We start from the raw sequence: 16,926 nt of genomic DNA on the forward strand, positions 1-16,926 counted from the left end.
CAGTATGAAGGAAGTCAGAGGTAGTTTTGCGAGCTAAAGCTAACTAGTGTTAGCACAATGACTGGAAGTCTACCGGTACAGCAAGTATGCCAAAGTCTTGCACTATCCCTTTAAATGTCAGGTCTATTATATTATTATAATGAGATGATCCATAACAGGTCACTAGACTGGACACACTCACTCTGATGATGAGTCTTCACACCTGTGTGTCTGTGGCTTGCTGAGGCATTTGTGAAATATGCTATGTCAGGTGTAACTCCACCCTTTTACTTAATGTTCGCAAAAGATCTTAAAACAGCTTTAAATACTTTCAGCCTGTCAAGCCAAGTCTTATCAGAATCATGTATTTTTTTAAATAAATAATCATAACCAGTGAGATGACATGCCTCATCTGCCTCTGCCATGTTTGACATGTTCAGCATGTTCATACAGGTATGGTGATTTGGTCATGCATTAAGTCAAAATTCAAAAGCCACTCGCACATCTGAGCTATCTTTTTCGCAGGTGCATGGTAACAGTTTAATAAGATGAGAAAAAGAAGAAACCCGCACACTGCTCTTGATAGTATCAAGCTTTACGTATCGACCTCAAGGCCTTCGTCAGAGCTTTTGTGAGTTTTTTTTTATTAGCACCCTTATGTAGACATAGCTCCACCTACATCCGTTCAATGCATCGAATGGGGTTGGAGTCGAGGGAAAATAAGTAAGTGTTACCAAATATAACAATGTGCATTTCATAAATATTTGAATAAAGTGTGTACATAAAATGTATTAAACATGTCTGTAAAACCACAATTAGGACATCGATCCATCAAGCAAGTTTTCATAAGTCATTGTGTACAGCGCAAGAAAAACATGTGGCATAGAGAAAGTTAAGATATCAGACAGGGGAGGTTATATAAATAATACTCTGAGCAAAAGAGAATGTTTCTGGATTTTCACCCTCCAGACATTATTTCCTAAAGGCCTTAATGATGAAATGCCTATTTATGTTATGCTGTAAATGTGAACATGAATTAATGCCACCATTTCAGATTACTCTGACATTTGTTCTTGCGCTGTACCCAATTATTAATGAAAACTTGCTTGATGGGTCGATGTCCTCATTGTGGTTTTACAGACATGTTTAATACGTTTTATGTACACACTTTATTAGAATATTTATGAAATGCATATTGTTATATTTGGTCACGCATTAAGTGAAAATAAGAAGAGCATCTGAGGGTGTGTCACAGTCAGCAGTAAACCCAGGGATTGTCTTTAAACACACACAAACAATGAAAACAAACCCAGGGAAAGTGTTCATTTGGCCGTGACCTGTCACAGAATGTACTCTTTAACTATTAAAGTACACTATTGTGCAAACAGTCAATTAGCCTACAGATAGAAGTTATCTGGACAGAAAGGTTATGCATTCCATCCTTATGATCTATACATTATGGTCCTGTCTTTAACTGGATCTTGAACTGAGAGATTCACCTGACTGAATATAGTCTACCGTATTCTCGTTTGAGAAGCCCAGAACATCAAGTTGAGGCTAGACTGAACATAATGTACAAAGCCATAATGTGTGTCTGACATTTCCCTGTGTGTCCTGCAGGGCGGCGACTCTGGGCGCAGCACAGTGGAGGCAGATCACTACATGGACATGGCCAGAGTGTCCATAGAGCAGCTGAAGGCATGTGCTCTGGACCTGAGACAGATGGGACAACCCAATGACAGCGTGGTCCGAAGGTTAGATACACTAAGAGATGAACACTACTACTGCATACAGATAAACCAATATCCCTCTCCTTGTGTCTCTCTCTATTCCCCTTTCTTCTCACTGTTTGAGGTCAGATACACAAAGAGATGACTAATATTACTCTGCACAATATACCTTCCTTTTACTTCTCTCTCTTTCCCTTTTTCCTCTACACTGTTAGGGTTACGCAGGTGTTTATTTCTTTATTTTATTATTTATTTACCCTTTATTTTACTAGGTAAATTGACTGAGAACAAATTATATTTTACAGCAACGACCAGGGGAAGAGTTACAGAAATAGTTTAACAGCTCCTCTCCTCTCCCTCTCCTCTCCCCCTTCTCTCCCCCTCCATAGTGTGGAAATGTGTAGGGACCAGTTGAAGGGAGTCCACATGGCCATAAACGGGACCATGCAGAGGCGGAGCCAGGGGAGCAGAGGGAGTGGCACCTGGGAGGAAGCTGGGAGGAGCTTCAACGAGGCCATGGCCTGGATTGGACAGCAGAAGGTACGGAGAACCACACCCTACAACACAGATGTGTAATGCTTGTGTAGGAAGGCATATGCTATAGGATTGCATAATATTATTGCTACCATCTGTTCCCCTTCAGAAGATATCATAATAACTGCATGCATTCAGATGTGTAATGCCTGTGTAGGAAGGCGTATGATACATATGAGTTCCATAGGATTGCATAGGATTACACAACATAGGATACTGTACATGGACATAAACATATAACATGTTGCACATACCGGTAGATATATTTTTAGTTGTGAGCCAAAAATGGTTCTGACAACTTGTTGCAAAACACCCCCAGTTCTTATAGTTTTAAAGTCATCATTGTGAAACACTTGACCCTTTGACACTTTTGGGAATTCTCTCCGTTCTCCCATACATACAGTACCAGTCAAAAGTTTGGACACACCTACTCATTCAAGGGTTTTTCTTTATTTTTACTATTTTCTACATTGTAGAATAATAGTGAAGACATCAAAACTATGAAATAACCCATATGAAATCATGTAGTAACCAAAAACGTGTTAAAGAAATCAAAATATATGTTATATTTGAGATTCTTCAAATAGCCACCCTTTGCCTTGATGACAGCTTTGCACACTCTTGGCATTCTCTCAAACAGCTTCACCTGGAATGCTTTTCAAACAGTCTTGAAGGAGTTCCCACATATGCTGAGCACTTATTGGCTGCTTTTCCTTCACTCTTTGGTCCGACTCATCCCAAACCATCTCAATTGGGTTGAGGTCGGGTGATTGTGGAGGCCAGGTCATCTGATGCAGCACTCCATCACTCTCCTTCTTGTTCAAATAGCCCTTACACAGCCTGGAGGTGTGTTGGGTCATTGTCCTGTTGAAAAACAAATGATAGTCCCACTAAGCCCAAACCAGATGGGATGGCGTATCACTGCAGAATGCTGTGGTAGCCATGCTGGTTAAGTGTGCCTTGAATTCTAAATAAATCCCAGACAATGTCACCAGCAAAGCACCCCCACACCATAACACCTCCTCCACCATGCTTTACGGTGGGAAATACACATGCAGTCTGCATGTGTATTTCCCACCGTAAAGCATGGTGGAGGAGGTGTTATGGTGTGGGGGTGCTTTGCTGGTGACATTGTCTGGGATTTATTTAGAATTCAAGGCACATCCTTTCACCCACACAGCGTCTCACAAAGCCACGGTGGATGGAACCAAATATCTCCAATTTGGACTCCAGACCAAAGGACAAATGTCCACCGGTCTAATGTCCATTGCTCATGTTTCTTGGCCCAAGCAAGTCTCTTCTTGTTATTGGTGTCCTTTAGTAGTGGTTTCTTTGCAGAAATTCGACCATGAAGGCCAGATTCACGCAGTCTCCTCTGAACAGTTGATGTTGATATGTGTCTGTTACTTGAACTCTGTGAAGCATTTATTTGGGCTACAATTTCTGAGGCTGGTAACTCTAATGAACTTATCCTCTGCAGAAGAGGTAACTCTGGGTCTTCCTTTCCTGTGGCGGTCCTCATGAGAGCCAGTTTCATCATTGCGCTTGATGGTTTTTGCGACTGAAGGCAGAGTGAAGGAAAAGCAGCCAACAAGTGCTCAGCATATGTGGGAACTCCTTCAAGACTGTTGGAAAAGCATTCCAGGTGAAGCTGTTTGAGAGAATGCCAAGAGTGTGCAAAGCTGTCATCAAGGCAAAGGGTGGCTATTTGAAGAATCTCAAATATAAAATATATTTTGATTTATTTAACACTTTTTTTGTTACTACATGATTCCATATGTGTTATTTCATAGTTTTGATGTCTTCACTATTATTGTATAATGTAAAAAATAAAGAAAAACCCTTGAATGAGTAGGTGTGTCCAAACTTTTGACTGGTACTGTACATTAACTGGTTAGTCCTGAAGGGCAGGTGTGTGTCTGAGAGGTTAGTGCAGATAACACGCTGACACTCAAACTTCATTTAGATCTGAAAACACCGGAAATGGCACACACACACAAACACACGCAGTACTGTAATTGTCTTAAAATAACCTTAGCCCTCCTACTGCAATGTACAGTTATCACAACCACATGTGATGTACGTCATCCCTGCTACTGAATACATTTACATTACATTTTACATTTACGTCATTTAGCAGACGCTCTTATCCAGAGCGACTTACAAATTGGTGCATTCACCTTACAGCCAGTGGGATAACCACTTTACAATATGTTTGTTTTTATTTTTATTTTTTGCGGGGGTGGGGTGGGGTAAGGGGGGGGGTAGAAGGATTACTTTATCCTATCCCAGGTATTCCTTAAAGAGGTGGGGTTTCAAGTATCTCCGGAAGGTGGTGAGTGACTCCGCTGTCCTGGCGTCGTGAGGGAGCGTGTTCCACCATTGGGGTGCCAGAGCAGCGAACAGTTTTGACTGGGCTGAGTGGGAACTGTGCTTCCGCAGAGGTAGGGGGGCCAGCAGGCCAGAGGTGGATGAACGCAATGTCCTCGTTTGGGTGTAGGGACTGATCAGAGCCTGAAGGTACGGAGGTGCCGTTCCCCTCACAGCTCCGTAGGCAAGCACCATGGTCTTGTAGCAGATGCGAGCTTCAACTGGAAGCCAGTGGAGTGTGCGGAGGAGCGGGGTGACGTGAGTGAACTTGGGAAGGTTGAACATCAGACGGGCTGCGGCGTTGTGGATGAGTTGTAGGGGTTTAATGGCACAGGCAGGGAGCCCAGCCAACAGCGAGTTGCAGTAATCCAGACGGGAGATGACAAGTGCCTGGATTAGGACCTGTGCCGCTTCCTGTGTAAGGCAGGGTCGTACTCTCCGAAAGTTGTAGAGCATGAACCTACAGGATCGGGTCACCGCCTTGATGTTAGCGGAGAACGACAGGGTGTTGTCCAGGGTCACGCCAAGGCTCTTCGCACTCTGGGAGGAGGACACAACGGAGTTGTCAACCGTGATGGCAAGATCATGGAACGGGCAGTCCTTCCCGGGGAGGAAGAGCAGCTCCGTCTTGCCGAGGTTCAGCTTGAGGTGGTGATCCGTCATCCACACTGATATGTCTGCCAGACATGCAGAGATGCGATTCGCCACCTGGTTATCAGAAGGGGGAAAGGAGAAGATTAGTTGTGTGTCATCTGCGTAGCAATGATAGGAGAGGCCATGTGAGGATATGACAGAGCCAAGTGACTTGGTGTATAGCGAGAATAGGAGAGGGCCTAAAACTGAGCCCTGGGGGACGCCAGTGGTGAGAGCACGTGGTGCGGAGACAGATTCTCGCCACGCCACTTGGTAGGAGCGACCGGTCAGGTAGGACGCAATCCAAGAGTGAGCCGCGCCGGAGATGCCCAGCCTGGAGAGGGTGGAGAGGAGGATCTGATGGTTCACAGTATCAAAGGCAGCAGACAGGTCTAGAAGGACAAGAGCAGAGGAGAGAGAGTTAGCTTTAGCAGTGCGGAGAGCCTCCGTGACACAGAGAAGAGCAGTCTCAGTTCAATGACCAGTCTTGAAACCTGACTGGTTTGGATCAAGAAGGTCATTCTGAGAGAGATAGCAAGAGAGTTGGCTAAAGACGGCACGCTCAAGAGTTTTGGAGAGAAAAGAAAGAAGGGATACTGGTTTGTAGTTGTTGACATCAGAGGGATCGAGTGTTGGTTTTTTGAGAAGGGGTGCAACTCTCGCTCTCTTGAAGACGGAAGGGACAGAGCGGTCAAGGATGAGTTGATGAGCGAGGTGAGGTAAGGGAGAAGGTCACCGGAGATGGTCTGGAGAAGAGAGGAGGGGATAGGGTCAAGCGGGCAGGTTGTTGGGCGGCCGGCCGTCACAAGTCGCAAGATTTTATCTGGAGAGAGAGGGGAGAAAGAAGTCAAAGCATAGGGTAGGGCAGTGTGAGCAGGACCAGCAGTGTCATTTGACTTAACAAACGAGGATTGGATGTCGTCAAAATGGTTGACGAAGTCATCCACAGAGAGGGAGGAGGGGGGGGGGGGGGGAGGAGGATTCAGCAGGGAGGAGAAGGTGGCAAAGAGCTTCCTAGGGTTAGAGGCAGATGCTTGGAATTTAGAGTGGTAGAAAGTGGCTTTAGCAGCAGAAACAGATGAAGAAAATGTAGAGAGGAGGGAGTAAAAAGATGCCAGGTCCGCAGGGAGTCTAGTTTTCCTCCATTTCCGCTCGGCTGCTCGGAATACCTTGAATGAGTGGAATACCTTCCACTGCCAGCTTTTCACAAACTGGAGAACGAACAGAAAGGATAGAGCAGGTTGTGTTGGCGGTTATACCTGCTTTGTCACTTGTACAGACATGCAGAAGAAATGCTAGAGGCTGGACGTAGTGTAACTGTATATCAAGCATTGTACCAAGTTGAAAGCATTCTTCTCCACATGCTGGAGACAGAGTCCATCTGCCACTGACAGACATCAATCTCATTTAGGAGGAGTGGAGACTAGAGAAAGACAAAAACACACTGCACACACACATATACACACACACACACACACACACACACACTCATATTATGCACCCCCCTCTGCACAAACCAAGGTGAAGGCTAGGCTATATTCTGGACTTAGTGGCTCAGACTCCCTGTCTATTGGTGAATTCCTGACATACCATATTTACTTATTGGTTGGTTTTTAGTGTTAAGCTTACAGAGGGTAAGCATTTACCATACTTCACACTACTCTATTACCACCTAGTGGCAATGTTGTAGCATGTGAGTCTTTTCCCTATGGTTGAGCTGTGTGTTGGGGTTGAGATGTGTATTTGTGTAATGGTTGAGGTGTGTGTTGTGCTTGTGAGGTTACAGTGTGTTTGAGATGTAGTTAGAATGTGATCGTAATGTGTTTGTATTCCAGCGTCTGATAGAGACCTCTCCGTGGGGAGATGACGCTGCATCCATTGAGCAGCAGCTGATAAGCCACAGCAAGTTCCACAGCTCGATACAGAGAAGCCCCGAGGTAGACAAGGCCAACGTTGAACTGGTGGGTATGCACACACACACACACACACACACACACACACACACACACACACACACACACACACACACACACACACACACACACACACACACACACACACACACACACACACACACACACACACACACACACACACACACACACACACACACACACACACACACCTGTCACGAACACAGACACAGTTACTTTCACACTGTCTCTCATACTAATTCTATTTCTGGGAGTGTGTTTGTGTGTAATTCCGACTGAGTGTGTGTAATTCTCTCTCAGTGTTTGTTTGTTTTTCCCTACAGATTAAGAAAGGAGACAAGGCCAACCAGTACGCTCTGGATCAGGAATGGGACATGCTGCAGGTGACAGAGAACTCTGGGGAAAACACACACACACCCCTGCATTACTCTATAATACGGTTGTTGTACCATATATTATCTTTCTGTAGGTTTGTGTTGTATTGAACATGTTTGTTTCCATTTGTCTGTCTATGTTAGTCATGCCACAATGGATTTGTAACTATTGATTGTACCTAACTATTGAAGAGTCTTACTATGTTTTCTGCTCTGTCAGAAAATGTCTCATGGTCGTAGCAACCAGCTGAGGGAGATGCAGCAGATCATTGAGGCGATCAGTAGAGAGATCATGTGGGTGAACGAGAGAGAGGAGGAGGAGCTGGTGTTTGACTGGGGGCACAAGAACATAGACCTCTACATCCCCAAGAAGCAGGAGAGCTACTCTGTAAGGACTGGGTCAAGGGTTAAAGGTCAAGGGTCTGAGGGGTACTGTCACAGTGGGAGGGGGAGAGGCTAATTGATGATTCCCATAGAGACCATACAGGATCTGCGTCCCAAATGGCACCCTATTACCTATAAAGTGCACTACCTTTGACCAGGGCTCTGGTCAAAAGTAATGCACTATGTAGGTAATATATTGGGTGACACTTGGGACGCAGACTAGCTGTAATTGTTCCTCATCATTCCTGATGATTGGTAATGTTTGGTGATCTCTAGTCCCGTGACTGGCACATCTAGTGTATTATGTATCTGCAAATCATTATGTGTTGTTAATCTGTTTTGCATTATGTGCCCTAGGAAAGTATCATGCCAATTGCCTAACCATTGAGACTTGTGCAATGAAACCACAGATCATTCTTCCAGTCCCAATGGGTCCCCAGGGCCTAACAGTGATTCTGTCTCTCCAGTTCTGCCCTAACTGTGTTGTCTGTAAACTGTGTTGTTTTCTCTGTCAGAAACTGATGAGTGCCCTGGAGGAGAAGGATAAGGACCTGAATAAACTGAAGCTGAAAGTGGACAGCCTTCTGAAGAACCCCCACCCTGCCTCTGACAAGATCGAGGTTAGGAGAATATCTATTTGATTATTTGGATCCCCATTAGCTGTTACAGTCGCAAAACCTACTCTTCCTGGGGCCCATGATATCTAGCAATGTCTAGCTATCTAATTAGCTGTGATGGTTATCTTGATATGAGTTCTCATCTTCCTTTCCATCCCCCTTTTATTCATTCTTGAATCCTTCTTTTTTAATTTCTTCCAGGCCTACATGGAGACTCTGCAGACCCAGTGGAGCTGGCTCCTCCAGATCACCAAGTGTATCCATGTCCACCTGAAGGAGAATGCTGCCTACAGCGAGTTCATCAAGGAGGCCAATGAGATGTACAATAAGCTGCAGAAGGCGCATGAGAACATCCGTAAGAAGTTCACCAGTGACAGAAACACGCCCCTTGAAAACCTGCTGGAACTACTCAAAGGCCTGGAGGTAAGACATGTACATGTTTGAAGGCACCACAGATATACTGTACAAGGTTATATCTCAAACACCCAATTCCCTATATAGTGCACTACTTTTGACTGTACACTCTTGGAAAAAAGGGTTCTACATGGAACCCAAAAGGGTTCTTCCTGGAACAAAAGGGTTCTTGTCACGATCGTTTACGGACGAGAAGGACCAAGACGCAGCGTGATATGCATTCATATTTATTTCACGAATAAACACATGACAAAACAACAAACGAAACGTGAAGTCCAAGGTAACACACAAACATACCTTACACGGAACAACATCCCACAACTGACTGGTGCCAAAAGGCTGCCTAAGTATGGTCCCCAATCAGAGACAACGAGCTACAGCTGCCTCTGATTGGGAACCACCCTGGCCAACATAGATCTAAACGATCTAGAAACTAAACATAGAAATAAACACAACACGAAATATACACACCCTGACTCAACAAATAACCGTCCCCTGAGTCAGGGCGTGACAGTTCTACCTGCAACCAAAAAGGGTTCTTCAAAGGGTTCTCCTATGGGGACAGCTAAAGAACCCTTTAAGGTTCTATATATAAAAAATTTATCTAAGAGTGTAGTCACTCCGGTAAAGAACTAGTTCACTACATGTGGAATAGGAAGTCATTTGTGAAGATACCCCAAATATAAATGCTCCTCCTTTCCTCTGATAGGGATATTGACCTCTGACCCTTAACCTCTATGTCCAACAGAAAGAGAAGGAGCGGATCATGGAGGATAAGAGGCAGGTGCAGCACTTGGTCAACAAGTCCAAGAGCATAGTGAGGCTCAGACCACGTAACCCTGAAGAGGAGAAGAGCAGTAGTCCTGTTATGGTACAGGCCCTGTGTGACTTCAAACAAGACCAGGTCCGAGACATGAATATACACACACAAGCTCTCTCTCTCTCTCTCTCTCTCTCTCTCTCTCTCTCTCTCTCTCTCTCTCTCTCTCACACATGCATGCCTGCACGCACACACACACTGCTGTCTAACATCCTGCATGTCCTGTCCCTCTATAGAAGGTGATTCTGAAGGGCGACAAGGGCATCCTGAAAGACAATTCCCAGCGCAGTAAGTGGCAGGTGACAGGACCAGGAGGACTGGACATGCTGGTGCCCTCTGTCTGTCTGCTGGTTCCACCACCCAACCCCCTTGGCATCAACCTGGCCAACAAGTAAGAACACACACATGCAGGCACGCAGTGCACACACACACAAACACACACACACACACACAATGTGAGAACTAAATCACCATCTGTGTTGTGTGGTCCATCAGGAATGAGCAGTACATTGAGGCCATCCTGTCTGTATGGAATCAGCTCTACATCAACATCAAGAGTCTCATTTCCTGGCAGCACTGTGTCCAGGACCTCACACATATCAACTCACTCACCATCACCATGGTAAGTCCTTCAATCACTGTGGTAACCACTATCATTGTCATCACAATAATCTCATTGTAACTACTTAAAAGTCCACAACTAACTCAAATGTCAGGGTTGCACTTTGCTATACAGCCCACTATTTACTTATACTAGGATTACAAAAAAATACATTAAAATGGTAATAACAAAATATATAACCTACAAAAAAGTATGCCCTTAGTCATACTTATTAATTCAATTTTTTTCTTGAACGATAGCTTCATTATTGTGTCCTTTCAGCTGTCCCGTATGCGTCCTGAGGAGTACCGCAGCATCCTGAAGAGTCTGGAGACACACTACTCAGAGTTCACCCTCTGTTGCCATGGCTCCGAGATGTTCAAGGACGAGGACAAGAGCAGCATCGAGAGCCAGTACACTGGAGCCCAGGCTCACTATGACCACCTGCTGGTCCAGCTACCTGCTTACAGTGAGAAGATATATACCTCTCTACTCTGAGTGCATGTCAATAACCTCAATTGTATCTGTACCATACAGTAAATGACACCAACATTGTATCTCTCCATCCCTAGCTGCACAACAGACCTCCAATGAGGAGAAGATCAAAGCAGAGGAGGAAGCCAGGATACTGGCGACCAAGCAAGAGGGTGTGAAGAAGGTAGTGGTTAAGAAGAAGGTGGTGTTGGTGACATCACAGAGCCTGATGGAGCTGCACGCGCTCAGACTGAGACTGGAGGTGGCAGAGGCGGGGCTTACTCAGCACATCCACATCTGTCTGGCAGAGGATGGAGCACATGACTGTGGCCTGAGGATCACACAGCTAGAGGTACACACACACACACACACACACACACACACACACACACACACACACACACACACACACACACAGATAGAATATACCTAGGAGTGTCCTTACTAGGAGTACTACTATGTATGTAGGTTTAGGTATGTGCATGTGACTAAATGTGTGCGTTTTCCCCAGTCTGTACAGCAGGATGTGGACTCTATCCGTGAGGAGTACACATGTCTAAAGGAGCGTGTTCTGAAGGAACTGGAGAACATGACTGACTCTGACAAAGCCACGTTCCTACACAGCCAACTCGGCCTCATCAACGAGAGACTGGGCAGTCTGGACGGGTGCTCCGCAGCATACCTACAGAGGTCAACATTATACTGTAGTGTATGAGCAGACACCCACAGCCTGAAAGGGTTCTCTGCAGTATACCCATAGTGGTACTCTAAATACAGACTCTTCCATACACACTCACCACTCATTGCTCAAATGTAACTAATTTGTTTTGACAAATTCTCTCTCTCCATCTCTCTCTCATTCTTTGCATCTCTCTCCCCCTTCTTCTCTCTCTCTTCTCTGTCACCCCCCACCCACCCCTCCCAGGCTGCGGGCTCTAAGGGCCCTCCTGGAGAGTGTGTCCAGGGCTGAGGACATCATTAAGGTCCATGAGGCCAGACTGACAGAAAAGGAGACCACATCCTTGGATCCTGCAGAGGTGGAGGATTACAGGTCCACTCTGAAGGTAACAGTTACTGTATGACACACAAGCCCAAAGAATGTGGGAATGGCAGTGTCTGTCACAACCATTATTCAGTCTGTCAGTTAGCTGTGTGTGGTGCTTCTAGGATAAAATGGTCTGTTTGTAAGTTAGGGTTTGTTTAGCAAACTCTGCAATCACATGTATGCTACAGAAACACTGCTCTTGCTGGTGGGCACTTGAATTAAAGGGTATCTACACCCAAAAAATATAATTTCTTAGATTTTTCCCAGACCTCAAAATTGGTCTCCTGATGTGGTTTAAGCATTGTTGTGGACTTAGGACATCCAATTTTGTTGTTTTTCTATTAAAAAGTGTGATTATTTGTTGTATTTGTTATTAGATTAGATGAGTTTATTAGTCACATGCACAGGGTCGCAGATATAATCGCAGGCTTAAGTGAATTTTTATGCTCTGAGCTCCAACAGTGCAGGTTAAATAAAGAGAAGTGATGAGATAAAAATAATATACTGTATACACATTTATAATTATAGCCATGATAAATGTCCATTGGGGATGGGGGCAGGGTAAGTGTCCGTTTTGAGAGTGAAAACCTGAAAAGGGGAACATTCTGAAACCTGGGGGAAAAAAACAGGAGAAAACAGAATTTTTGAAGAAACTAAACGGAATTTGTCAAAAAATATTTACAGATTTTATAGGGCCCTAGTAAATGTTTTGAAGTCAGTGAGTTTTGTGGTTATTCGGGGTTCTCGGTATGTACTCTAAAAAGGCCAGTTCACTTTCTGATTCAAATCTAAGATATTCTGTTGTGTGTGTGTGTGTGTGTGTGATGTATGTGTGTGTAGAGTATGAGGGCGGAGCTGGAGGGGAAGAGGGACGTCCTGGTCTCCATGGAGACGGAGCTGGGGAAGGCGGTCCACTGGAACAGCCAGGTGGGCGGAGCCTTCCACAGGTGTGACGTGGACCTGTCCAGATACAGCGAACAGGTCACCCAGCTGTCTGACCGCTGGAGACGCTTTCAGAGCCAGATAGACTCTAGGTATGGACGTCTCTTTACCTTATCTATCTACACCTTTCCGGTTCCTTATGTCATTGTCACTACTATAGACATAACCTACATGACCAAAAGTATGTAGACACCTGCTCGTCGAACATCTCATTCCAAAATCATGGTCATTAATATGGAGTTGGTCCCCCCTTTGCCGCTATAACAGCCTCCACTCTTCTGGGAAGTCTTTCCACTAGATGTTGGAACATTACTGCAGGGACTTGCATCCATTCAGCCACAAGAGCATTAGTGAGGTCAGGCGCTGATGTTGGGCGATTAGGCTTGGCTCACAGTCCGCGTTCCAATTCATCCCAAAGGTTTTCGATGGAGTTGAGGTCAGGGCTATGTGCAGACCAGTCAAGTTCTTCCACACCGGTCTCGACAAACCATTTCTGTATGGACCTCGCTTTGTGCACGGGTGCATTGTCATGCTGAAACAGGAAAGGGCCTTCCCCAAACTGTTGCCACAAAGTTGGAAGCACAGAATCGTCTAGAATGTCATTGTATGCTGTAGCGTTAAGATTTCCCTTCACTGGAACTAAGGGGCCTAGCCCGAACCATGAAAAACAGCCCCAGACCATTATTCCTCCTCCACCAAACTTTACAGTTGGCACAATGCATTGGGGCAGGTAGCATTCTCCTGGCATCCGCCAAACCCAGATTAGTCCGTCATACTGCCAGATGGTGAAGCGGCATTCACCACTCCAGCCGACGCTTGGCATTGCGCATGGTGATCTTAAACTTGTGTGCGGCTGTTCGGCCATGGAAACCCATTTCATGAAGCTCCCGACGAACAGTTCTTGTGCTGACGTTGCTTCCAGAGGCAGTTTGAAACTCGGTAATGAGTGTTGCAACCGAGGACAGACGATTTTTATGCACTTCAGCGCTTTAAAAAAATCTATTTACAAAAACTGTGTTTTGCTTCTCCTTTATGTCAGACTGAGGGACCTAGAGGGGTATCTCCAGCTGCTCCAGCAGTACACAACCACTAGCTCAATCCTCAGTGAGTGGATTGATGCTACGCGTCAGACACAGGACGCGCTGCAGGCCACCAAGATAGACAGCATCACAGCCCTGGAGGAACACCTCAACCAGCAGAAGGTCAATCAGTCAAACAAACAAACAGTCCAGTTGTTCAATGTCTATTAGAGTCAATATAACCAACATATGAATGTATTTGTGTGTCTGTCTAGGTGCTGACCTCTGAGATCAAGGGGAAGAGGGAGAGTGTGAAGAGTGTTCTGAGAGACACTGACGCCTGTGTCAACTCCATCAAGGTACAGACCATTTCTGACACATTATATCTGACAGTACCGGACTGTCCTAACATTTCTGTGATGTTATAAAGATGTTTGTATTGTACATCTGCTTTAATGTGACTGTATGTTTTAGGACTATGAGCTGGAGTTGGCCTCATACAGTGCTGGTCTGGAGACTCTACTAAACATCCATATGAAGAGGACCATGCTACAATCTCCTTCTGCTCAACTCACCGAGGAGGTAACAGTAATCGCAACATCCAGTCAACAAAGATACTTTCAAATGTGTATCTACATGTCTGTTACACAACCACACACAACCCACTCAGTATCTACAGTGCCTTCAGAAAGTATTCACACCCCTTGACTTTTTCCACATTTTGTCATGTTACAAGGTGGGATTAAAATTGATTTAATTGTCATTTTTTTGTCACTGATATACACAAAATACTCTAACGTCAAAGTGAAAGAAAAATTCTAACATTTGTCCAAAAATTATAATAATGAAAAATAAAACACTAATATATCTTGATTACATAAGTATAAGTATTAAACCTCCTAAATCAATACATGTGGCAGTGATTACAGCTGTGAGTCTTTCTGGGTAAGTCTCTAAGAGCTTTGCACACCTAGATTGTACAATATTTGCATATTATAATTTTTAAATTGGTTGTTGATCATTGATCATTGCCATAGATTTTCAAACCGGTTTAAGTCAAAACTGTAACTAGGCGACTCGGGAACATTCAATGTCATCTTGGTAAGCAACTCCAATGTATATTTGGCCTTGTGTTTTAGGTAATTGTCCTGCTTAAAGGTGAATTTGTCTCCCAGTGTCTGTTGGAAAGCAGACTGAACCAGATTTTCCTCTAGGATTTTGTTAGCTCTATTCAGTTTATTTGTATCCTAAAAAACTCCTTAGTCCTTGCCAATGACAAGCCACTACCATGCTTGAAAATATGAAGAGTTGTACTCAGTGATGTGTTGTGTTGGATTTGTCCCAAACAGAACACTTTGTATTCAGGACATAAAGTTCATTACTTTGCCACATTTTTTGTAGTTTTACTTTACTGCCTTATTGCAAACAGGATGCATGTTTTGGAATATTTGTATTCTGTACAGGCTTCCTTGATCCATCCTCAGTTTTCTCCTATCACAGCCATTAAACTGTAACTGTTTTAAAGTCACCACAGGCCTCATGGTGAAATCCCTGAGTGGTTTCCTTCCTCTCCGGCAACTGAATTAGGAAGGACGCCTGTATCTTTCTAGTGACTGGGTGTGTTGATACACCATCCAAAGTGTAATTAATAACTTCACCATGCTGAAAGGGATATTCAATGTCTGTTTTTTTCGGGGGGTTCATCTACCAATAGGTGCCATTCTTTGCAAGGCATTTGAAAACCTCCCTGGTCTTTGTGGTTGAGTCTGTGTTTGAAATGCACTGCTCGACTGAGGGACCTTACAGATAATTGTATGTGTGGGGTATAGAGATGAGGTAGTCATAACAAATCATGTTAAACAGTATTATTGCGTATTAGTCCATGCAACGTATTATGTGACTTGTTAAGCAAATTTGTTACTTATTTAGGCTTGCCATAACAAAGGGGTTGAATACTTATTGACTCAAGACATTTCAGCTTTTGATTTTTAATTCACAATTATTATTTTTTTAAACAATTCCACTTTAACATTATGGGGTATTGTGTGTAGGGAGTCAAATTAAAATCTTCCCAGTGTGAAATAGTTCCCAATCGTTCTGATTGTGACGTCATGTTGTAAAATTTCTCACAGCGTGAAAATGTTCCCAGTTCAATAATTGCACGTGCGTCTCTTTATGTGGATGGCTGAGCTCGTGCAGATGTTTCTCTCACACCCTCCCTCACCCCTGATTTAGCTAGCTAACTAACTATCTAACAAATATATGCACTGTCAATCAAAAAAGTAGCGCCCAGGTCTTTGCAATCGCAAAGAATCTCTTCTCAAATCAACCCTCAGCACTTTGATGCGTGAATCCGGGTATTTAAATGCTGACCTCACGTCTCAACAAGCTTCTGATTGGTCAGTGTCAATACTCAGCCACCATTGATTGGCAGATGTGTGAAGCATATTCGCGTGCTCACAGAATACGTTTTCGAGGTCGAGGGAGGGTGTGAGATGGAGGCATCCGCACGAGCTTAGCCATCCACATAAAGATACGCGTGTGCAATTATTGAACCGGGAAAATATTCACGCTGGGAGAAATTTTACAGCATAACGTCACAATCAGAACACGATCAGAACAATTGGGAACTATTTCACGCTGGGAAGATTCTTACATGACATAGGGCAGTGACACAAAATCTCAATCTAATCCATTTGAAATTCAAGGGTGTGAATACTTTCTGAAGGCACTGTATGTCTCTCTCTTTGTGGTTTGTGTCATTGTGTGTCTCTATTGTTAACTGTGCATTGTTTGCCTTTCTTTCCCAGGCTACGTTGCTGCAGACCCGTTACATAGAGCTGCTCACCCTGTCTGGTGACTACTACAAATACCTGGGAGAACTACACAATAACATGGAGGTGCTCAAGGTACTGAGAGGAACCACATGGAACTGGAGATTCAATCTGTTCTGCTATGTTTTTACAACAATGAGCTTTTAGACCACATGTGTGAAACACAAGGCCCGTGACACTCATTTTATCCGGCCTGCGCAATGATTTGGGTTGTCAATTCAT

General features: G+C 44.3%; 1 protein-coding gene across 1 annotated transcript in view; it reads left to right on the forward strand.

The window, feature by feature from the left end:
• The window catches only part of LOC121540482 (desmoplakin-like), a 47,672-nt gene that overhangs the window by 14,190 nt on the left and 16,556 nt on the right, over positions 1–16,926 (forward strand). The window contains exons 3-21 of the mRNA XM_041849386.2: positions 1,600–1,733; positions 2,099–2,249; positions 7,082–7,207; positions 7,504–7,563; positions 7,775–7,942; positions 8,454–8,558; positions 8,757–8,978; positions 9,718–9,873; positions 10,026–10,180; positions 10,285–10,411; positions 10,673–10,859; positions 10,963–11,216; positions 11,376–11,554; positions 11,790–11,928; positions 12,750–12,943; positions 13,891–14,053; positions 14,146–14,229; positions 14,345–14,452; positions 16,681–16,779. Coding sequence (XP_041705320.2) covers positions 1,600–1,733; positions 2,099–2,249; positions 7,082–7,207; positions 7,504–7,563; positions 7,775–7,942; positions 8,454–8,558; positions 8,757–8,978; positions 9,718–9,873; positions 10,026–10,180; positions 10,285–10,411; positions 10,673–10,859; positions 10,963–11,216; positions 11,376–11,554; positions 11,790–11,928; positions 12,750–12,943; positions 13,891–14,053; positions 14,146–14,229; positions 14,345–14,452; positions 16,681–16,779 — 2,811 coding nt within the window. The remainder of the gene's footprint in view (positions 1–1,599; positions 1,734–2,098; positions 2,250–7,081; positions 7,208–7,503; positions 7,564–7,774; positions 7,943–8,453; positions 8,559–8,756; positions 8,979–9,717; positions 9,874–10,025; positions 10,181–10,284; positions 10,412–10,672; positions 10,860–10,962; positions 11,217–11,375; positions 11,555–11,789; positions 11,929–12,749; positions 12,944–13,890; positions 14,054–14,145; positions 14,230–14,344; positions 14,453–16,680; positions 16,780–16,926) is intronic.

This window comes from Coregonus clupeaformis, chromosome 26 (assembly GCF_020615455.1).
Source record: "Coregonus clupeaformis isolate EN_2021a chromosome 26, ASM2061545v1, whole genome shotgun sequence".
NCBI lineage: Eukaryota > Metazoa > Chordata > Actinopteri > Salmoniformes > Salmonidae > Coregonus > Coregonus clupeaformis.